This window comes from Melospiza georgiana, chromosome 7 (assembly GCF_028018845.1).
Source record: "Melospiza georgiana isolate bMelGeo1 chromosome 7, bMelGeo1.pri, whole genome shotgun sequence".
NCBI lineage: Eukaryota > Metazoa > Chordata > Aves > Passeriformes > Passerellidae > Melospiza > Melospiza georgiana.
In genome coordinates, this window is record NC_080436.1 from 40773137 (window position 1) to 40796772 (window position 23636).

The 23636-nt window shown below is 36.5% G+C and overlaps 1 protein-coding gene across 7 annotated transcripts in view; it reads right to left on the reverse strand.

Annotated features, from left to right (window-relative positions):
* Window positions 1-349: 349 nt before the first annotated feature.
* BAZ2B (bromodomain adjacent to zinc finger domain 2B) overlaps window positions 350-23636 on the reverse strand; it is a 110876-nt gene continuing 87589 nt past the window's right edge. For 4 of the 7 annotated variants that reach the window (XM_058027643.1, XM_058027645.1, XM_058027640.1 and 1 more), the window contains 15 exons: window positions 23266-23480; window positions 21786-21860; window positions 16420-16663; window positions 14751-14813; window positions 13399-13543; window positions 10120-10784; window positions 9341-9617; window positions 9031-9186; window positions 8401-8561; window positions 7190-7500; window positions 6669-6804; window positions 4732-4878; window positions 3752-4014; window positions 2978-3121; window positions 350-1812 (listed from right to left, as the gene is read on the reverse strand). In XM_058027643.1, the coding sequence (XP_057883626.1) occupies window positions 1659-1812; window positions 2978-3121; window positions 3752-4014; window positions 4732-4878; window positions 6669-6804; window positions 7190-7500; window positions 8401-8561; window positions 9031-9186; window positions 9341-9617; window positions 10120-10784; window positions 13399-13543; window positions 14751-14813; window positions 16420-16663; window positions 21786-21860; window positions 23266-23480 (3156 nt within the window). In that variant the 3' untranslated portion in view covers window positions 350-1658. The remainder of the gene's footprint in view (window positions 1813-2977; window positions 3122-3751; window positions 4015-4731; window positions 4879-6668; window positions 6805-7189; window positions 7501-8400; window positions 8562-9030; window positions 9187-9340; window positions 9618-10119; window positions 10785-13398; window positions 13544-14750; window positions 14814-16419; window positions 16664-21785; window positions 21861-23265; window positions 23481-23636) is intronic. The other 3 variants (XM_058027639.1, XM_058027642.1, XM_058027646.1) reach the window with 2 other exon arrangements.

The window sequence follows — 23636 nt, forward strand, 5'->3', positions numbered from 1 at the left end:
TTCCTCAGTCAGAGCAAGGAGTATGATTAATGCCCTTCTACAGGCCAAAGAAGGGACAGAACCTTACAAGGACAGCAGTTTTCAGGAACATGACCAAACGTGCATTTCCATGTCTGTAAGGACAGTGATCTCAACCTTGCACACCTCCGTTATTTACAGGTAGGGAACTTCTCTCTGACTGCTTGGCAACTGCTTCCTTATGAGCTACTATTAAATGCCCAAGAGAATTAGATGCATCATAAGAAGAACTCAATGTTAAATGCAAGACTCCCAAGATATTATCTAAAAAATACCCCAAACCAAAAAACCTGTATACATAAGACCTGAAGTATTAAAATTGTCAAGAAAATCTGGTTTGCAAAACAGTCTTTTATTGTATCCGTGCCACACATACTAGTGAAAAATAACACTCCTAAAAAGGGAAAAGAAAAAGAATGCTACCTTTCCACAACATTTCTTTTAAATAAAACTTCAAGTACTCTTACATTAGTACAAAAAAAATTCCGATCTATTTGCCCCAACAAGCCACCACAACACACAGTAGATAAAACACAGTGGTTACAAATGTCTTCTTGTGTTATTCTGTGGCAAGGCAAATGGAGGAAATGTTTCTATGAAAAAATACTGTGTGCGTAGGAAACTGTCACAATTTTCTTCCACATGGATACAAATAATGATTATACTTGGATTTGAGGCCGTGGGGGCTTGAAATCATATAACAAAATAGAAAAATGGAAAACTAATATCCCCTACACCCTGTTTTAAAGGCAGGCACTACCAAGATTTAGGAGACTCCACAGTGTTGGTAGAGGATAATTACTGTACAAGCCATAGAGCTATAATTACCTTAAGACTAAAATAAAATGCTACCATCCTCCTAAGGCATAAACAATAATGTCTGCAAACAATATGTACACATCATACATATTTAAAACAAGACTTAATATAAACAATAATGAACAGTATATACATGTCTCAATTTTTCTTCACTGTCTTGAAATACAATTTAACTACACAAGTGATGCAGCAACATATATATAAATGTACTTGTAACTCTACAGTAAAGTTTAATTTTTAGTGCCTTCACAGCACATCAGTGTAAACAGTTTTACTTGGCTTTGTTTTATATTTTAAAACATTCCTTGTTGTATTTTCAATATTTAAAGCAATTTTCTAGTTCTTCCTTTTCACAGAAAACGAAGATTCTGAATGCTGTATAATCATAAATAATTCAAAAAATTAAATACATTCACTAAAAAATAAACTACAAAGTAAAAAAAATGAAAAATAGATATTTATTGAAAGGGAAAAGAGAACCATTTCCCCAAGTAGAGCTCTGGTGGTTGAATATTCAGTGCGTTTTGATAAATTGCTATTGCACTATAACACCCCTTTCTTTGAAATTCTTTGGGTGTGCTTCCCTGTTCTACCTACATTAGTTTGTTAAAACACACAATCCAATAACCAAGGGGCCATGGTTGCTGTAGGAGTGAAGCCTTTAAAACTAGTATCACAACTCCGTGATATTCTGAAGGAAAAAATTAGTTACGTATGTGCCTTGCACTTCCATGTAAATATAGTTCACATTGCTGGTCTTATCAGTCCTCATTTAAAAGAAGGAAAAAAAAAAAGAAAAGAAAAAAAGAGTCCTAGTAGCTTCAGCTCACTTTGAAAATCTCTGTCCATTTTTTTTCAAAATACTTCCTCATGTTATGGCCAGCCCTGCCTATGTCAGAATCATCTTCATTGAAAGTTTCACAGTTGTCAAAAACAAGCCTGACATCCAGCGAAAATGCTTCAAGATTAGGGTACCTAAAAAGAAGAAAAAAGTGAATAATTTTTGGAACACAGAGAATCACAGAGGAAAAATATTTCAACTAAATGAGAAAATATTTAAGTAAGAATTTAAATTAGAATTTCTAACAAGAAAATGAACATCAGTGAAAGGAAATACTCTCTTGTCACTGTTTTGTTATTTTCCTCACAAGTTTTGTAAGGTAGAATTTCATGCCTGCACTCAAAAACAAACTTTTAGAAAACTAATTCCTCCCTCTCTTCAACAGCTTTCTAGCTAAAATGCTATGGCTATTTTTCATTTATGCATCTATTCTTGCATTCAGGGTCCTTTCAAAATGTTGAGTAGAGCTTAATTTATCTAAATGAGGAACAAATGTGTGCAAAAAAAGGCTGCCCAAATAATCTTGTGATCACTGTCTTTGCTAATTCTTTTTATTATCCTGAATATACCCCTGAATGGCCCAAAGAGTGTTCCAATATTCACAGGAATTATTAAAAATAATAGAAGTTACAAGTCTAGTGATATGAACACATGGGGAGCATTTAAATCTCATATTCATGGAAGGAAAAGTCTGAAGAGGTTAAAAAGCTTCTTGTGCTATCCTGGGGAAGTTGCTGTGTGGAGCCAACAGACACTGCAGAGGGTCCATCTTCACAGATTCATTAGAGCATAGGGATATTAACAAGGAGGGAAGGTACACAGAGGCATGTAATGTGGTCTTCTCCTTTAAGAATCCATGCAGTTTAATTTTAGGACTATAAAATGATTAACCACCATTACAGGAGTGTTACCTACAACAGAGCTGGCATTTCCCTCCACAGCCACATCATTTACAGGGACTCCAGAAGCTTAAAGCCTACACAGCTGGTTCTCTCTGACACGCAATAACACTAAGGGGTCTCCATGAAAAAAGCTTCCTTTTGATTGTTTTGGTGCATTTGACCTGGCAGTTTTATTGTTTTTCAGCCAGTTCCTCACATTCTCCTATCCAACATGCTATTTCACTTGGATATGGCAAAGATAAAAGCATACAATGAAGAATTTTTATTTTGACTGTAAAAGTAATCACAGATGTGTCAGAGCAGAACAATATAGTTTGGCTGATTTTAAACATGTATTGTATTTCAGTGTTTAAATATTTTTAAAATGTAAAGTACAATTTACAATAGATTTACTTACTGTCCACTAGTTAGCTTGTCTCTAATGGTAGAAAAGTCCATAGGCTTTTTAATAACTTTCTTATAACCAGGAACAAGTTTCAAGTTTACAGGAAGTAAGAAAGGCCAGGCATCTTCATGAGTTTCCAATTCTGAGAGAATCATACTAAATAAGATAAGGTTTTGAATCAGTATTTTTATATTTTATTCATATATTCACAGTGTTTTCACTATTACATGAATTCCTATGAACTGCCAAACTTTACAAAAGGAAAACTTTATTCTGCGCCCTGTTGAAGGCTGAGAACAATGTACATAGAGACAGACAACTTAGTAACTAATATAGCATTAAGTTCTCTCCAGGCGACCTATGTGAGATGAAATTCAATGATCAACATTCCCACAGAAAACATGGTCCTGCAACTATGATCCTCAGTGGAAACCATTTGCAAACCAGCTGCTAAAACTGACTTTAGTCAAAACTGCAGGAGTGTGACCAGGCTGAGCAGCAATGCCACCACAGCAGATGGTTCACGTGTGCCCGTTGGAAGCGGACATTGTCCTCGATACCCTTGAGAGAGGTGTCAGTGCCACCGCTACTGGGGCTGGCCTTCGCTCTTCTCCACGAGACACTCATGTGTGCAGGTATACATACAAACATACACACACACAACGTGTATAGATACGTACGTCTGTCAAAGAACAGCATTCCTGTTTCCCAGAACAGAGAGAAAAAGGATCAAGTACTACTTGTTTCAATAAGACTTACCCCTAAATTTAGCATCTGACACTTTACCTGCATATAGCCAGGTCCTTGGAGTCTCCATCTCTCTTAGGTTTCTTAACAGCAGTGCAAGTTTCTTGCTTTAACTGGCTTACACAAACATTTTCATCCATTTTTCTTTTTTTAGGGTCTGTTTTTCCTCTTTTTAAGGCAACGCTTGTAGTTGCAGAGTCTTCATCCTCTGTTTCCCCTGCTAATTTCCTGCTTCTCTTTTGTTCATTACTTTTTTTACCTTTAATCTGAAGTTTTTTTATCTTTAGAGTTTGACCACTTGCCTACAATAGAGACAACTGAAATAAGTAATAACCTAGAAATTACAGAAACCTCTGTTAACACTGATAGACAATAATGAAGATCAGAAACAGAAGCACCAAAATAAATTAAATATTTAATATTAGAGATTATTCACTTTTTGCTCTTCTCTGAAGACAAATAAGGCTGCAGAAATTCCTGGTACTCATGACCTAGGCTCTCAACTTGTGACAATACAAATGCACTTGGCATTCAAATTAGTACAACAATACCTCCTAACAACCAAGTTGGCATACATTTAGACAAACATTAGTACATTAGTCCATTACTAAATGACTGATACAAACATACAAAAAAAAAAATCACAACGTTTTTTCTCTGATTTTTCTTTTGAACAGAACCTGACACATTGATCTGTCAACACTTAATGATGAAATTTCAAAGACAAATACTGAATAATTTTTAAAAAAGCAATGAAAAATTATGGTACTGGATAAGCATGAAAATTCTGACCTACTTACATTTAAAAGCCCATAGTTTAGAACAAATAAAACTACAGCCTTTACTGCTACTAAAATACAAGTTAAATAAAACTACTAATTTCATAATTTAATGAGAGCTCCCCATAAAATATATAGACCATTATTTTCACTGAAAAAAGCACTGGTAGACCTGTAACTCTACCACATATAATAAACCAGTCACTTGCTCCAGCCCCTTCATCCTGACAGGAGTGTTACCTTTGCTATGCAGGCAGGACAGAACCAGTCCCCATCTGGGATAGTGCTGATCTTGGGTCGGTGGCAGTAGGTGTGACAGCCTTTATCACAGCCATCACAAAGGAGCAGCAGTTCCTCATTATCTCCCTTTCGACAAATTTGGCAGTACTGTAATTGATGAAAATGGGTTTAATTCAATTTTCAAAATTTGAAACACATAAATGGTACCTAAATTACCCTTCTCCTTCAAACACATAAATTCACTCTCAAAAATACTTTCATTTTACTTCAGTCAGAATCTGCTAGTGCTCATATCCATAGAGGAATATACGGAGTATGTAAGGACCTAAATTAAAGGCTACATTTGGGGAACATGTTGGAAAAGCAATTTATTTATTATAAGACCAGTGTCCCTAGAGCACAAAAAAAGATGAGCACTTTTTATAATTCATTAATGTGAGTGAGAAGTAAAGGTATACCTATCAAAACCTGTTGGCCCAAACACACTATCTCAGAAATCTTCTCTTCATTTATGCCCATACTGTATATGAAAATTGTTATTTAATAAAGACAATTTATATTTTACAAGGGCATTCCCATATAATAATTGGTAGGATCTTATCCAAGGGCAACCATGAACAAATGCAGTAAAGCAAAACAAATGATCCCAGCACTTCCTAAAATTCACACTAACTTAAAAATATCTAAAGGACTGCCAATTTTCTTAAATACATTGTGTGATTTTGCTAATTACCTTCTTTTTAGACATTATTTTTCAGGAACTTAAAAAATCTTCAAATATTTTCACCAAATACATGATTAAACATACACCATATGTTTAAACATACAGCAGAATGTTTATTGGTATCACAGAATATTCTGAGTTGGAAGGAATGCATGAGGATCATCGAGTCCACCTCTTCAGTGAATGGCCCATACAGGGACTGAATCAGTGACCTTGGTGTTAGGAGCACCCTGCTCTAACCAACTGTGTTGTAATTAAATGCAAAGAATATTTAAACCAAATTGAGAGGGATACGTTTTTTTCTGATATAATTATTGAAGTATATATATAATATTATTACTTCATGTTGATATGTTCCAGTGTCTTTTCACGTGCTCCTACCAAATTCATAAGCGTTTTGCACTAAAGCTATTGCTTAAAGCTAACAGCTATATAAACTCAAAAGTACAGTCTGACATTACAGCCTTTATTTAAATCATCCTTTAATTGTCCAGATGTAATCAGAATTTATATAGGAGTGACAGAAATTAAAAAATTAGGCAAAGGACCACAAATGGAAGAATCACTTTTGCCACCATCTACACAACACTGATCATACTTGATCACATCATAGTCACTATTGCTGTAGTAACAAGTTTTGTGCTCAGGAACTTGAGGTTCAGAGGTCCTTGAAATTTTGACATATCCTATTCATGTGCTTTTTTTATATATGTAGTTGACACAGACTGACCTGCTGAGTGTACATGGAAACAGATATTTCAGCTTGTCTCTTCACACACTAATTTGTATGTTCAGTTGTGAGAACTCTGCATGCAAAGAAGCTGCATATTTGGAGCATCTCAACTTTCTGAAAAATGAAATCCCTAATGAAGTTGAACCTCCATAAAACTTGTGTCACGGGTGAGGTTAGAAACACTCCATTAGAACCAGTATATTTCATCAGATGGAGCAAGATGACTTTTACCTCTATGTCATCATCAAAGAATAATTACCATCTTAAATAACGTAACCATTTACAAGAGCTTTCTATCTTAGCAAGTTCAGGATGCTGAATTTGGCAATCAAGGGACAATCTTTTCCATTAGGCTTATTCATCTGTGCACAATGTACAGTTTAACTTTGTGAGGTTTTATGTGAAGTAATAAGAAATACATTAACTTAAAATGTCTGAAGTTGGAACACAAGATACAGCAAAAACAGTTTAGATACTTACAACTTTCATAATGGATTTTTCCCATGCTATTGATTTCTGTAACTGCTGAATGCACAGAGCTACCTGAGCAGCACTGCGTGCTTCTGACAGCGCCCTTCTCCACACCCTTAGCCCTGGAGCAATATCCTCTTCAGTTCTGCATTAAAATACAAGCAAATTAAGTAGGTCACACCTGTGTTTTTTCATGTTTAAATGTGAGACAATCATTATCACACCGAAAGCCAAGCAATGACAAAACATACACAGCCAATAAGTATAAGGTTTAAGCAACTAAATTTGATGTAGTGCACAGACTGTGGCTACGTGCCTCAAAGCTTAGTCACAACCAGTTAAATGTAAGATAACTTTGCAAGAATATTAACAAACATAACAAAAAATTCTTTACAAAGCACCATGCAGAATAAGATGATCCATATGGATCACAGACATACAAGAAAGTACATAGATAACAGGCAATAAGAAAATAGGCTCCAATTAGCAAAGAAGCACAATAATTTTTCAAGTTAATCTCAATAACCTACCCGTCACCATCACCACTAATGGATGGTGCAGGAGCAGGGACAGTAACTGTGCCCACATTATCCAGTTTGATCTGAATGGTGGTACTTAAGGGGCTCTTCAGATACCTTCGCTCTATGTTCCGCTCCAAGTCAGCGAGCCTGGTTACAGCTATATCTAGAGGGTTGTCACTCCTCCGCTCTAGAGAGCTGGCACTGCCTTCTCCGCCTCCAGCACAATCCCCATCGTGCTTCTTGTGCAATCTAGTAATTGACTTATGTTCACGATATACCAAGTCGTCTCTCTCTGATGCAGGTTCAGGACACAGCCAACCCTATGTCAATAGAAAGGTTTGGGCATTTATTGGTTGCTGTTAACTCAGTGTGTAATCAGAGGAACTGTTTTATGGAATCAAACTAAGTAATTGAAGCGCTGTTTCCAGTAGATCTTGGTTACTTGTAATCCATCTGTAGAGACATTTTCCAAAATATCCAGAGAACTAAAATAATTAATCAAGAAACACAAGCATTACTGGACTTTCTGAAGGGACCTTTCTGCAACAGTTTGCATTTTTACCCCCTTGTGAAGTATCCCGTTCTCTTGGCTGAAACATCAGAACAGGTCTACCTGTTCATCAGGCTCAGGAGGCTGTATCAGGACACAGGAAATTAACATCCATCTCATGCCAAAAACTAGATCCCAAACACTGCACCTGTACTATAGCCAAACATATGCAATTTGATAACCTTACACCCACCTTGGAAAATTTCAAAATCCAGAGAATTCTTAACTGTATCACACTCATAACCATTACATGTTCTCCATGGCTCTACAATACCCAAGCAAATTATTCTGATGTACTTGTAGACATTTCTGAAAGCTTTAACAGCAAAAATCACACAACCCAGGCAGAACTGTGGCAACCTCCCCAAGAGTTAAGCAGTCTCTGTGAAATACGGTCTTTGCATTCAGAGAAGGTTAACAAAACGTACATGGAACTGCACTGTAGGAGAACATTCTCCAGGAACTGCCAATCTGAGCATCTCCAGCTGAAGACTGAACTGCAATAAAATGTTTCAAACACAAATCTCCATGATACTGCACAGTGCATCTATTTCATTTGTAGGCAATTTGGATGGAATAAGAAGGCACTTACCAATATACAAAGACTGCTATCTGCTTTAAATTCATACCACTTATTTTAAAGAGACATTTTACTGAAAGTTGGTTTTACCTTAACTTGTAAACTAGCTGATGCAACTCTCCTCTCTAGATCTTCCACCTGCTGAAGAACAGCAAGATCCATCTCCATAGCTTGCTCTTCTACTGACCAGTTTTCCACAACATCCCGAGTTACCTGGTTATCTTCATTTTCATTGATATCAATAATTGCAACTGTATTTGAGAATCACATTTTTATTATTTTAATTAACATTACAATTGCACTGGTAAATTCAAGCTGATTTACCCGTCACTCCAGTCAAATGCTCAAAAACTGTTGTGAAAGTATACTATTCTTAAAATACCCAATATGAACAACAAATTCTGTATGCTTTCAAACTTGCAATTTAAGGGCAGGAAAGGGAAGGAAAGGCCAAGTGTTACAGAGATGGAAAGAGCTTCAGAAGGTTACCAAGGCTTAAGAAGATTACTTATATCACAAGAACTATTTACATTACATGGCATTTCTCTAATACAGTAAGTTTCCAGAACAGGGCTGGTGAAAATGCAGCTACAGATGAGGAGACCTTTAACTTTTTTCTCCAACCACTACTTTAACTCTCCTGCTAAACATACCCCAGGAGAGTTCTATATCTGTTGTCTGGTGCCCCAACACCATGTGTAACAAATATAAACTACATACCATCCTTGTTTTTGATGCAGGCCAGAGTGATATAATCCATGTGTTTCTGTATCTGCTTTTGTAAGGCCTTTTCTCTTATTCCCCTGAGATGCAGCACTTTAAGCAAAGATTTTAGGTCCTCTGGATCAGTAATCCTCCACCATCCATACTGCATTTCTAAATCAAGACAAGCATATGAACACTTTGCAGGTGCTTTTTTTATGTGATCACACATGATCTGATTAGAAAATCAATAGGCAAATTATTAAAACAATTGTAACATGATAGAGACACTGCAGAAATTATCACCTTACTGTTGCATTACACTTACCTTCTGGTATAGGCTTTGGGCTAGGATAATCTACAGGTTTGGCTACTTCAGCTGCTGTAGAAGGGGCAGAAGTTATTTTTTCAGCTTGTAGTGCTGGTGATTCACTTTTACTTGCAGGAACACTAGATGCCAAGAATGAGTTACCATTCACTTCTGATAATCCCAGCCCTGATCCAAGAGCAGGTAAAGGAGATGGAAATGGAACATTTGAAGTAAGAACTCCTGTAGGCCATCCACAAAACTGAAGTCCCATTATAGGTAGTCCTGTCTTCATCTGCTGGAAAGCACAACTACCATTACTATAACCAAGAAACCTGAATTATTATTAGGATGCTATTTGTCAAACAATACTCAAAACACAAAGAAAGCCTTTACTCAATACTTCAGTTAGCTTCAGAAAAACTCATGTAACACTGACATGTAATACTTATTAGGGCCCTGTTAATGCTAAAAAACAACAGCCTCTAAAGGTAGGGTTTGGTGTGTTACACTTCTAAAAACTAGTTTGTATTTACTTGCTTTTCATTTAATACCAGTACCACTCTAAAAGCCAAATTAATTACTGAAATGCACGTACAAAATATCATACATTGGCTTACTTGATACATCATAATCTAGTATTATAAAATTTCTGTATTTAGTTACTAACATTTAGAAATAGAAAAAAAATTAAAAATGCAGATATAATGATCGCAGGTCTGTGAAATAATTTGTATGAACAGACATCCTGCCCAAATAAACTCTGCAAATTCAAGCTATTCAAAAATTAATTTATTTACCTGCAGCGGTGACAATGCAAAAGGACTTAATCCCATTGGACTCTGTGCAGAGGTTGAGCCCAGAAGAGGAGATGGAACAGGTGAGGGTGAGTTTGATGGTGGATGTGACTGAGGAGTGAGTGGAGCTGTGGTAGCTGGTGTGTCCACATGGGTGACTGAAGTGTCATCACAGGGCACCCGCGGCAACAGGCTGAACCACTGCCTGCTTTTCTCAGTAAGAGTCTTTAACAACTGATCATTTGGAATTAGTGGAGAACTGTAAAACTTTCCTGTCCCACTGGCATTAGGACTGAAAATATTATTAGACTCAGGCTTCTCGACAGAGCTTTGTGATGCAGGGGGTTGAAGACTGCAGAGAGAGTTTTTTGAGTTACTCGGGTAAGATAATGTGCAGCCATTTGCTGCACTGCCATTGGGTTTTGGGGACATAGTATCAGACTCAGGTGGCATTTTTGCTACCTCTAACAGTTTGCTTAATTTTGAAAATGACCCTGGCTTTTGTAAAAACAGGTTAGTGCTGTCCTTTTCTTTCAGATTTTCCTTTTGCTCACAGTGAGTTGTAGCTAAGCAATGCAATTTTTCTTCTGATTCAAATTCTTCTTCTTTGATATGCATACTTTCTTCTTTTTTTAACTTCTCTTTTTCTTTTGCAATTTCTTCTAGACCTAAAAAGGTGCAAGAAACACAGATTACCTGTAACAGATCAATTATTTTACAAACTTCTTATAATCCTAGTTTGAATTAAAAATAACTTCGTTTTTGGCTCAATACATGTTAGATTCCCATGTCTTTGCTGTTGTTGCTGTTAATGAAATCCCTTCTCGCTTTACAGCACACTTTGCCAAAGGAGCAAGTTTCTAGGCATACAGATTTAAACACGACTAAACACCTCTAGGAAAAATCCCCTCAACGTGGCTAACACACTACTGAATTCATCCAGTACTACATCAGAAGCGGTTTGCCAGTGCAAAGTCTGTGAACGGGACAAATTTTTGCCAACTTTCTTTTTGCAGAACTCTGCATGCCTCATCAAGAAGCTTCTCTGGTGATATCAAGAGAGTGCAGTGTTTTCACTCCTAAGTTTATTTTTGCAACTGATTGTTTCAATAAACACACAGCCAACTATGAAACAGAGAACCAAAATTCCTGTTACAAAAATATTCCCCAAATACCAAAATATTAAACCTTTTACTTCTTTCAATACAAATCATTAACAACTTTAACTGTGAAACAATATCAACAGTCTACGAAGTTTAATTCTCTTTCAAGAGCCACGCAGCATGACTGGAACTCCACACAACTAAGCAGACAGCTAACATCTAATCAATTTAAAATACAGCAAGCAGAAGCTGATTAAAAATAAAACAAGTTTATTCAAACATAGGAGGTCCAAAAAATCTGAAAATCTAGCTTTTATGAAAGGAAAAGACTTTTTTTTCTCTGCACTACTAGTCTTTCTTAACTATTTCTCTTCTACCCTTATACTGACTGCTAACTCAGACAAAAGGTCTTTAAAAGTATAAAATGCTTTTAAATAGTGAACTGATTGCATAAGAGGAAGGAGGTAGAAAATCCAACTCCTTATTTTATCAGATACCATAGTCACAAATTAACACACAGCTTACAGTTCATGGCAAGTGCATCTACAAATATTTACTTGCTCCTGAAAAATGGTAATTTCTACAAAGAAGTTACATCCCCTCTTATTAAAACTCCAAAATGTGTTCATAGTTATTGTCTGTATCAAGATATAAGCATTTTAGGTATCAGCATAAACATGAAAATGACTAAATGACTACACAAAAGCGATAGAGAAGTTTTGTTTAAATGGACAGACCGTTCAAGACTTTATGTCTCCTATTGCCAAGATTTAGGGTTAGGGTTACAGAATTAGAAACAGATAAAGTGTAGAATTTACATAAAGAAGGCAAACTAAGAGCTGAGGGGAAAGAGAGGCAGGTGAAAATATAAGAATACCTCTGTTTTCCTTTTCAGGGTGATTAAACTTTCATTAAGACAACATTAAAAAACAGAGGTTAGCCCTACAGCTCTTGGCTAAAACTTTGTGTGGATTGGTTTGTGTGCGTTTTTTTACTATTTTAAGACAGGTAAGTACATGTAAACTATTTTCTTTGTGTATCATTTCCAAAGTGTTTGGGAATTCATCTGGTTAAAATACAATGAAATACGGCAAACCAAAGAAATGCAAGCAGCACATTCTGTATGCAGCTACTTGTGCAAAACCGTTCCTAACACGGAGCATAACTTAATGCGGAGCCAGAGAGAGACAGGAAAGTACTTTTTATGCTACCCATTTTAGAAAGAGAATTTGATCATCAAGATTACATTCAGGAGAAGTTCTAGGGCTCATTTTTGGACCACAAACCAGGCTCAAATTTCCTACTATGCTGTACTGTTACAGTTAATTAAACAGTTCTCTAGAATATGTAATTTGCATGAGATCATGCAATTCTGATATGCATCAGATATTTTTCTTGTTATTTTTTTGAAGGAAAAAATGTGAGAGAAATGCGGTTTTGGTTCACCTATATGAAAATTAGAAAGGATTTCTCTGTGGCCAAAATGACAGTTTATGTTTAAAAATTCCAATACCAACAAAAAAGTCAGGTTGATACAAAATTTCTGCATCTATCCAATTAAAAGTGTGTGAAAAATTCAACCACAGTTAATATATAACTGTCACAAGCCCAAAATTACATTTTAGTTTTAGCAAAGTGATTTCAGCAATTGCTGGCTAAAGAAACATCGATTGGTAAAATATAGACACTAAATCAACTAAATCATGTCGTTTATTAGAAAACAAGATACTTCACTGCATGAAAGTAATTGTCATATCTTTGCAGCCATCTATCCTATTTTCATGCACAGAACAGTCTGTGCATTTGCAGAAAATCTGAGGATGAAAATTTTTTCTGCATTCTATGGTCCTCCTGATTTTCATACACAGAGATCATTGCCATAGGGAAAGGTGAAATAGTTCAGAATCAAGAAATTTTGCAGGTAGGTAAAAGCGTAACATGTAGAAGTATAACAACTGAAAACTTCCAAAATACCAATCCTTGTTTTGTATTACCTGATCTTTCACAACCAGAAAGAGATACCAGAGAACCACATAAGGGGTGAGTTCTACTGACAGCAGCCAGAGGCCATCTGGCTGAGGGTGAAGACCTTGCTGCACAAAGCCAGCACCTCCAGAGATGGGCAGAATGTCCTGGCCTTGTATGCCTGTGTGTGCCACCATTCCTTTATGGCTCTTACCTTCACCACTTTCCATGCCTTCTACAAAAATACCACCACACTGGGGCAGGATCCAGTACCGGCGCCTGTAACGATCCTGACCAAACATCATTGAACGCAAACAGTGGGAAGCTTCAAATAACTTCTTTCTGTACTGGCTTTGTTGCTATTAAAAAAGGGAGAGCATTATAAATCGGTGGGCGGTTAAAAGAAAATCTCATTATTACAGAAAACATCTGGCTGCCAGACTGAACAGAAGTTCAAGGGTCAGACAAGGAGGCCCTCTCAAGACTCGGGACAGTGGTGTGTCTGTGTGTATCTGTGTGATATTCTACTCGCAATCACTGCCTCGATTATTTTACTTACAAAACTTCCTTTAAAAAATCCATTAAAGTACTCCCTGGCTAAACCTAGCCTTATCCTCTAAAAACACACTGCAATGGTGCACCCTGTCTTTTTATCCCTGACTCTCAAAAAGCAGTGGATTAAAGAAAGATATCATTGCACAAGAACAGCTGAAATCCTAATAATTACACAGCATCAGCAAGTGGTAAACAGAGCCCTGAAGACAGATGATAATGCAACTGTTGATGGGAGACTAGTGAGATATTTTAACTGTTCATAAAAGAATGACAACAACAATAGACAAAAATAAACTCTGTCTTTGAACATAACACAGCTCTTTGAGGGGGGCCAACAAGAACTTCAGTTAGTTTATTCAGTTCTTGCTCTGCTAAATTCACACTGATGGGACTCAGGTGGAATCCTGGAGTGCTGATTTACTGCAATTTGGATCATGAGGGAAACCAACACATGAAGTCATACATGACAAATAGGAACAATAAAAATATGGGTCATGAGTACCCCTAAATACAACATTAAAACTTTCTCACTTATACTGCTCTTCCAATTCTATTGCTGCTTCTTTCAAAATGTGAAGCCCAGACAGTTCTGTATTGGCTTGGAGCACAATGGCAGAAATCAGCATAAAAAGAAGGGCATGAGAACAACAATTCATTGTATAAGTGAAGCCATTGCTTCTGATATACAAAATTTGTCATCACTTTCTAAGATCAACAAACAGGAATATGTGAAGTAGATCTGGATAAAAATTACATTATTGTCTGAAGTGCAAATATATTATCAACTATTACTATTAACTGCCTTTTGAGTGACCTCTACTTAGTGCCACCGGACGAAACTCACAGTTCAGGTGTCACGAATTGGAGTGTTATTCATACTTTCACAAAACAAGAGCAGACACTTATTTCAATTTATATTAACTCGGAGCATTGAAATTTACATTTAATACAGTAACTCATAACACCCAGTGATCACATTTGTAGTAGAAAAAAAGAGTAATGATCTCTCACCTTTGTCAGTTTTTCAATCTGCTTCTCTAATTCTTCAACACTTGCTGTCTGATCCCCGTCATCCTATAATCACCAAATATACTGTCACATCATATTTATTACAGGATAAAATCATACTACTATGTCTTATCATTATTACAGAAAAAAGATGTAACAGAAAATGAGAGGAAAATACTAAAGAGAAAAAATAAGTTCAAATTGTGTGCTTGTGCAATATATTTCACTAGCAACAACACAACTGAGAAGAGGACACACCTTGAATATTTTGAAACCACCCAGACGTGGACAAAGGAGAAAGCTCATGTTTGCTGAAAACTGGAAGTAAATCAGTTTGTGCATGAACACAATACTACAGAATTTAATCTTAGTTTCTATGAAGATTTTTAGATAGCCAAAATAATTTTAAGTGTTTCTCATGCATGAAATAATGGCATCCCTTAAAATCCTATCAGTAAGTCTTTGGTCAGTCCACATTTGCATTTTATTTCAATGTCTATGTGAAATTGTAGACATTGAAATTACAACTCTGCTATAAAAGTTACAGCTTCAATCTTGCTGATTTTTTAAGAGGAATGAGTTCATGATTTAAGTCTGTGGTTGCCACCTTCTTGCCTGTTTAGAGTCTTTTCCATGACAAGAGTTTTAATTTAGTTGAAGAAAACCTTTGGAGATAGTAATTTTCCAAAAGAATATGGTCAAAATTATCTCCACCATAAGATACCAGTCTTGTATTTCTTGGCTTCGTAAAAGAGTAAGGCCATCTGAAATACTACATAGAATACAAATGTGATGGAATTTCTGGTAGATCAGAAAATTAATTTCTGTACTGTTACTGGAATTTTGGCTATGAAATGCCCAGTGTACCAACATAAGAGATTGTACAAGGTGGAAAAGGATTGAGGGATCAACTTGAGATTAGAAATCTAAATATTAATCTTTTAAAAATTCTGAATTATTTTTAAGTACTTTGGGCTGTTCCTCTAAGGTAGTCTCTTAAATTGATACAAATTCTAGTACTTGAAATAAATCCACAATAGCAGCACTGAGAGCTATTCCTACACTAGAAATGAGCTGGGTTTCTAATTAAGGGTGTATGCAAACATCTGAGTTCACATATGTTGGATACATGCATTGTTCAAGCAGTCTTAAAAATCTTCGAACCTTGCATGAATGGATAATTTTCTGGCAAACAGAAAATACCCACTGCTGCATCACGTGCTTGAAAACATAGTATTTTCTATTGCTTGTGCCTTGTAAAAGGCTCCATCCAGTGGAAGCCTGGGCATTTCCATTAAAATCCAGTTCAACAAGGTAAAAAATCTTTCGTTGATACTTCCTGTATTATATCTGACACTGACAAATAAAATTTATCATCTTGTGATCAAATAAAGTCAGGCAGTGATTACATGGGGGAAGTTGTGAAAAAAATGCACAAGAAGATCACTCAAGCTTCAAAACAGAGAATGTTAAAGGCAACTGCATTGCTCATTTTTTAGTTAACAAAATAATAAAAACTAATCAAAATTTAAAAACACTGGAGGTAAGTTATTCTTCCCTCCTTTTTATGGCAACATTTTTTGGGAAACAGTGCCATATTACAGAAAAACAGAAGGAAAACAAGTTTTAGCTTATTTGCAAATAAAGTTTCACTATACTGACAATTCCCCACCTCATCCTCACAAACTTCTGCCTTTTTTCCTTTTTTATCATCTTTGTCCTCTTCATCCTCATCATCTTCATCTGCCTGATCGTCGCTGTCATCATCGTCGTCGTCATCGTAGTCGCTGTCCCCTCCCTTCCGCCGGCGCTTGCGGCCAGGCGCGGGCGTCTCCAAGGAATGGGGCTCCTCGCCTCCGTCCCCACTCCCCGCAGCATCTCTTTTACCAGTTTTCTTGGCATGAATGATTCTAAGCCTTGGAACACATGAGAAAGCGTGAAATGATGGATTATGGCTGTAGCATAAACATACCTCTCTTCCTATGAGATTGAAAGAAAATCATACATTTCAGACTTGAATTAGAGCTTCTGATCTATCATGACACTGAATTTTCTCAATATTTATTGTCACTAGTCAACAAGAAAAACTGATGTTATAAAACCCTTACTACTCGTGGTTCCATCCTGAATAGACTTTCTTTCTCCCAGGTCAATTTTACTGTGTAACTGTTCAGAAGAAATGAAACACAGGAGGGATTTCGAGAAGTCAGGAAAGACGATACAGAAGAAAGAACCATTTCAACTTCTTTATCTTTTATTTAATGCATTTAAGAACATGATGACAAAATACTTGTGTATACTGTCAGGGAGAAAAAAGCAAAAAGACTCACTTGGAAGTATGAAATTCTATACACTGCATGGCAACAGCAGGCTGATTGAATTTTTAAATTTTTTTTTATTTTTAGATTTTTATGAACTTTAAATATTATTTGACCTCAGTCCTTTAGCTGAGCTTTTTATTTTAAGATACACTTTTTTTCCTGGGGAATTTTAGTTACCTCAACAACTAAAGATTACTCAAACTGTCATTTTTCCTTTTATGAAAGAAAAGGGAAACTTACATACCAGTTATTATGGTTGTAGTAGACCTCCTTCTTCTACAAAACCCCTATAAGACAAGATTCCACACAGCAAAAATTACAGTTCCACCTATCAGGGAGCTTGCAGGCAAACATGCTGAACCACAGGAGGTGTATATAGCCAGGCTGAACCAGTCACTTATCACGCAGACCAAAAACGCAACTGACTTAGAAGAGATTCATAAACGTGTAGAAAAGACAAAGATTTTTAAAGAGATGACTGAAGAAGGTAGGATGGGAAAAGCAGAACGGTAACGACAAACACAATTACCAGGACGTAATTTTTCCTTGTCGTACTCCTCTCTCTTCCCATCCTACAGAACAATATTCCATACAGCAAGTAGCTACAAGTACAATGAGTGCTGTCCAAGTACTCGTTCCAGGGAATACTGACAAATGAACCAGCCTTCTAAAACACTGATAACCAGAGCCAGTTCTCAACAGCACAAACTGAAATGAAGGTGTCACTCTTCAACTGGGAGCAGTGCTTTTTTTAGAAAAAGACTTTTAGCCAAGAAATCATCAAAGGGACTTGAAAACTGCTGGGCTTTGGTTTCTTGGTATGGTTTTGTTATTGCTGTTGTTTTGAGTTGGGTTTTTATGCACTAGTTACTCCACAGGAGAATTTATAAAGTTTTATACATTTATTTTTTCCATATCAAGTGGATGTTTGCCTGTTTTAGTGATTTAAAATATGTTTAAAAAAATCTCAAGCCTTTTAGTGAATTTGGAAGCAAATAACATTTTCAGGTATTGTGCAAAAACCCTCAGTCTCACTGCGCATCAATACCACGAGGCTATTGATTAAGTTTTTTAGAAAATTAATTTCCTTTTCAAGAGGATAACTTCAAGCTTCTTCACGTAGACTGGAAATTCCTGCCAATAAACAGGAATTAACTACCAAAATCACTAGTTAATGAGTGGATTGTTTGCTGCAGTGCCGGATGATTCTAGAGACAATTTACATACACTAAGATAATCTTGAAGACAACTCAGTAATAAAGCTGGCAAGCGAATGTTCCATGACCTGCCAACACCTCTTTCATACACCTAAAAGAAATCAGAAGAAACAAAAAAGGCTACTTCTGCTGAAAACAAAAATAAAGATGTAATGTTGTCAAGCACTAAAGGAAGCTTGCACAATACTGCAAATCATCAAGCATGCAAATGAACCAAAGATGCTGTTCTTTGATAGCACCACAAGCAGAAGAAGGCTGCAGTCCCTACTCAAAGCAGTGCAGAGGCAGAAACCAATGCCAGCATAACTTTAAAAACGTACAGTTATTTCAAGAAGCAGCATGATTTTCTGTTGTTGCCTAGACATATGGCTCACTGAGAGAAGAAAACCCTCACTTAGGAAACTGTTCTGTCTTTCTCACTTTCAGGTATGGACCAAACCTGCATCTGCAACTGCTGAGAGAATCATGAAGTCTACTGACCTGTAAAAAGAGTAGGTGGCCCATCAGAGAACCAGATGATTGACTTAAGCCTGCTCTAATCTCAACTATAATGCTAACTAGATCACAAAAGGAAAATTCACCTTCTGACTTAGTGTTCATGCCTCCCCCATAATTTTTGCATGTACGTAGTAGGTAGTACCAAGGCAAAGAAATTCTGAACATTGTACTTTTCATGTACTTCACCTTGCGTCTCAAAAAATTAAAGTTTGGTAAAAAAGCATTGGCATCTCCTACCTAAACTCAGGGTGCAATTTCTCCCCTTAGTGATGCTGGCTTTCATATACCATCATCATTTACAGCTGAAATGGTTTCATTCAACAGAAATTAACTTACACAGAGCATACCAAAACACTGGCATGTGAAAAGAACACTGTTGCAGTGAAAAACTCAAGTCCTTTATAAAAACAAATTATTATAATAAACAAGTTATTAAACCAAATTATTATTATCTAATTCTTTAAGAGGCAGTATTTCATTTTTATTCAGTTTTATGTTAATCTCACTACAAAAGAGATGCCAAAGAGAAGACATGTAATAGAAAAGGAGATGCTGAGACTTTGATTATCTAGTATAAAAAAAAAAAACACAGAATCATCTCAGGTGAGAGTCTGACCACAGCTGTCACATAGACAGCACAAAGAAAGATGACTTGATCATATGAGATAGGCACCTTTACAAAAAAAGGGATTAGTACCAAGATTCACAGCAAAATGTGACAGAGAAGGAATTAGATGCAACCTCTCATTGTAGATCAGCTAAGCAGAAACAGTCCAGGCAGTTCAGAACTCAGATTTCCAATCATCTACATTACACTTATTAAGATCCTTGAGGGAAGGAGGAGAAAAGGAGGGAAGAGTGGGGAAAGGGGTGAGAGGCAAAGCATCCCTTAAAACAAAATACAGTGATTCTGTTTTCCAACCTGGGATTTCACTGTTGCTTATTTACATCTGTCAAGAACAGGCTTTTGCATTTATTTTTGCCCTCCTCCCCAGCTTATGTCCTTAAAAAATGAGAACATAACCGCAAAAATTAAAACCTCCTTCATCGAACACATGTGATGCAGATAGAATCTTTTCTCATCCCCCTTGAATATACTTGTAGCCAACCTGGACACAGTGGTTTGAAGATTAATGACAGCAAACACTGGCCAAACAGGCTGAGACTACATAAATCCATTCCTCAGCCTCCGTTACTCATCCCCTACACACTTCCCGCAGGAGGGGCACGTAAAGGTCTGCAGGCATGTGAAAAGAGGTTACAGCTCTTGATCTCACAGCGAGCACCCAACTAACCAGTTATTGCCATGCAAAACTCCTTGGGACTAGGATGCTTAAAAATTAGATCAAGATGTGAATGGATGGGGAAGACAACATGTAAGAATGAAGTCTGGAAGCAGAAAAAAATTGCAAAAAAGAAGACTGATGTGTACAGATTTCATTTCAGAGAAGCCCCAGAACAGTTGTACGCGTTTATGGAAAACACAATTGACATCATAAAGAAGAAAATATTGTTTAAAATTGATTGAAGAAGAGTCTTCTAGAACCTTCTTGGAATTCATCAGAAAAAGTGGAAAACTCAATAATTTTGAATCCAAGATTGAGAGAGGTGAATCAAGCTCATTGAATTCAAAGAAGCAGAAAAACAACCTTTCTAAGCTCTGCTGCAGTACTTGCACTCAAAAATAGGGAGAGCACCACTGGACCCCAAAATCCACACACGAGGCAAAATTCCAAGAAATGGAAAAATTATTGTAGCAAGGAGGACAAGCTTGGGACTTCAGAGTATGATGCTCACTACTTGACAGGGAAGAAATGAGAGATTATAAGGAAAAGGGAAGATCCTACATCTACAAGTACTTACAGTTTGATGGAGGGAGAGAAAGACTAAGCAGGCCCTAAGAAGACAAGAACAGGGAAGGGTCCCATTTTGCTAATGGTAAATTGGCTACATCAGAACTTCATAAACACTTCTTAAACCATATCCCATAGAGGGGACACAGATGAAGACAGGAAAAAAGTAACTGGGTTAACCTAAAGGTTAAAATACATTAACTCTGTGCAGACTGGGATTTGTAGTATTAGTAGAAAATGTCTTTTTATTGGTCTAATTTTTTCATCTACCTCCCTCTTGTCCTTCTTCTTTACTTCTTTCCTTCTTCCTTCTGAGATACATTAAAGGGAAAAAATGGAGACATAAGATTAGAAATGGAAGTACCTAAAGCAAGGACTAAGAAAGGATTTACCGTTCCTAGCAAGAGGTAAAGATGACAAAGAAAAAAAAAAAAAGCAGAGTCTGGCTATGCGTTTTTACCCCCTGTGATTCATTAACTTTATGCCGTCCAGCTTCCTGATAGTTGGAGCCAGTATGGTTGCTGTATGGAATTTTGTCTTGTAGGATGGGAGAACAGTGAATATGAAACTGACAACCTTTAAGAAGTTCGAATTTTACCTTAAACAGAAATATAAGAAATATAAAAAATATCTCAAAGCTTGCATTCTACATATGATCCCTAGCTATAGGGAACGACGTGACATTGACAGATGAGAAACACTAAGATAACATAAATTAGCAAAATTCAATTGGCAATTGTTGTATGAAAATCACATTGTCTTAAAATGCCTTTCAGAATGAACACTGGAAATTTTGATAGGTCCAAATAAACTTTGATTATGTCAATAACAATTGTATGGCTCCTTTAATATTCCAATTAAAAGTTTTTTGTTTCCTCCAAAGAATACAAAATTAGACTTGACTTTGCTCCAAATCTGAGTGACACTAACCCTCTGAATCTCATGCATCTTTAATAGACTGTAAAAGACTGGTGTTGCAACATCCTAAACCCACATCTGTCTTAATTAAGCAGTTTGATTACTAATATCTTGGTAAACCTGTAACTTCATCGGCTGATTTTATGCTTAGAACCAATTTCCTATAGAGCAGTGTATGTGAACAAAGGCAAAAAAGCAAAATATTGTAATATTTAAGGAAATGAAACTTACTTCCGAAGTTTGCCTTCAACCATCCATTTATCTCTCCTTAAGTTTGACATATAATCAATGTTTTTATCAATTTCACTGTCAAAGATGAAAATAATCCATTAACTGTGAACTTATGTATCTTTTTTCTGATAGACATTACATATAGACACTTTTCCCTCAAATAACTATCTTTTGAGAAATCCTTAAATTTCAAAATAAATAATTTTAAATATAGGAAATCACAATACTAGGAATGCCAATGTAGCACACTGCTGTACTTATGTCAGTCTTTATCCCCAATATCACTCAGTTTTCTTTCCACAAGGAGCATGGCACTCAACATTTCTTTTCATAGCTCTAGTTCAGTGTCAAGCCTCCAAATGTCTTTGCCACAAAGCACATAGCCCTGTGATGAAAAAACAGTTACCACTGGTACATCTGAAGTATTCTACCTAGGATCTCTGGGACCTACAATCCAACATTCACTTTTCGCTGCAGAAACTGAAGAACCAAAAAGAGGGCTTTGGTGCAGCCACCATCTGCGTGCCCGTGCTGAGACATCCTGGCCTCAGCAATTCACCAGATTACCGTTGTTTCTATGATCAAAATATAGAAACTCCAGTTCTAAGTGATCATTTCTACAAACAGGACCTAAGAGTCGTCTGCAACAAGAGGAAGTTTCTTTCTATGATGAATTTGACTGATACACATGAACTTTCTTGAACAGTTGATGCACAGCACTTGCACTGCCCACTTCTGCTATCTTCCAACTTCGGAAAACCTGAAGCATCTCTTCCATTCCTGCTTTACATGACCCTGATTAATTTGCAGCACAGGGTACCAAACCCAGCAGAATACACCAAGAAACAAAGCAGCACTCAATTAGGTCATGAAACACTTCAGCATAGACAGTCTGTGGAAGAACAGGTATCCCAGAAAAAGGCATTTCCTAACTTTTTGTTCCACATTGGTGGGTTTTGACAAGTTGTTGAACATAAGGGGGATTTAAAATTATGAAATACTATACACTACTGACCACAAATGCAACATATACACTTTCTTGAATTACTACAATGATACTTGCCACCTCACCTTATGACCCTACTTTTAAAGAAACATCTTCAAAACATCTTCAAAAACAAAAGGAAAAAAGGGAAAATAGTGTACTGCAGAAGCCTTGAACAACTCTTCTAAATTATTCCCTAGAATACCTAGTGAATTTCTTGGCAATCAACCTCATCTTTTATTCCTAAAATTGCTAGAGAAATTTTGGTTCAAGCTTTGAAAACAGAATTACAGACCAAACACAGAAAAGTTATATTCTTCCATCATATCAACAGTACATAAAAATAAGAAGCAGTAACTCAATCAATTTCAGCTTTCATTGTAAGAAGAACATAAGTAGTCCCCCTGTAACAGAATACAGTGAATACACAGTATTTCTGAACTACAACATTTTTTATGATTTTATTTTCACACACCTGTTTGGGAAAAATCTTACCTTACTACACTTTTGCTGCATGCTAACTCATTGACCAGAAAAGCAAGTACTGATGCTTTCTGAGCTGGAGAATGTGCCTGAAAAGCTTTTGTCTTCAAGCTCTCTGTCAGCTCCGTTTGCCCACAATGAGCCTCCATGAAAATCTGCAGAATCTCAGACACATTATCTCGATTGATACCAACATTCAGTAAGTGCTCCCCAAGAATAGTTTTAGCCTAAAAAGAACAAAGACATTTCAAACAGTCATGTTTTAAAAACACCATTTTCCTTTGTAGGCTATATTATTGTTCATAGAAGACAGTATGGGCTTGTTTGCATTTTTACATAAGTACATCAAACATGATTATTCTCTGAGACTATTCAAATGTAAA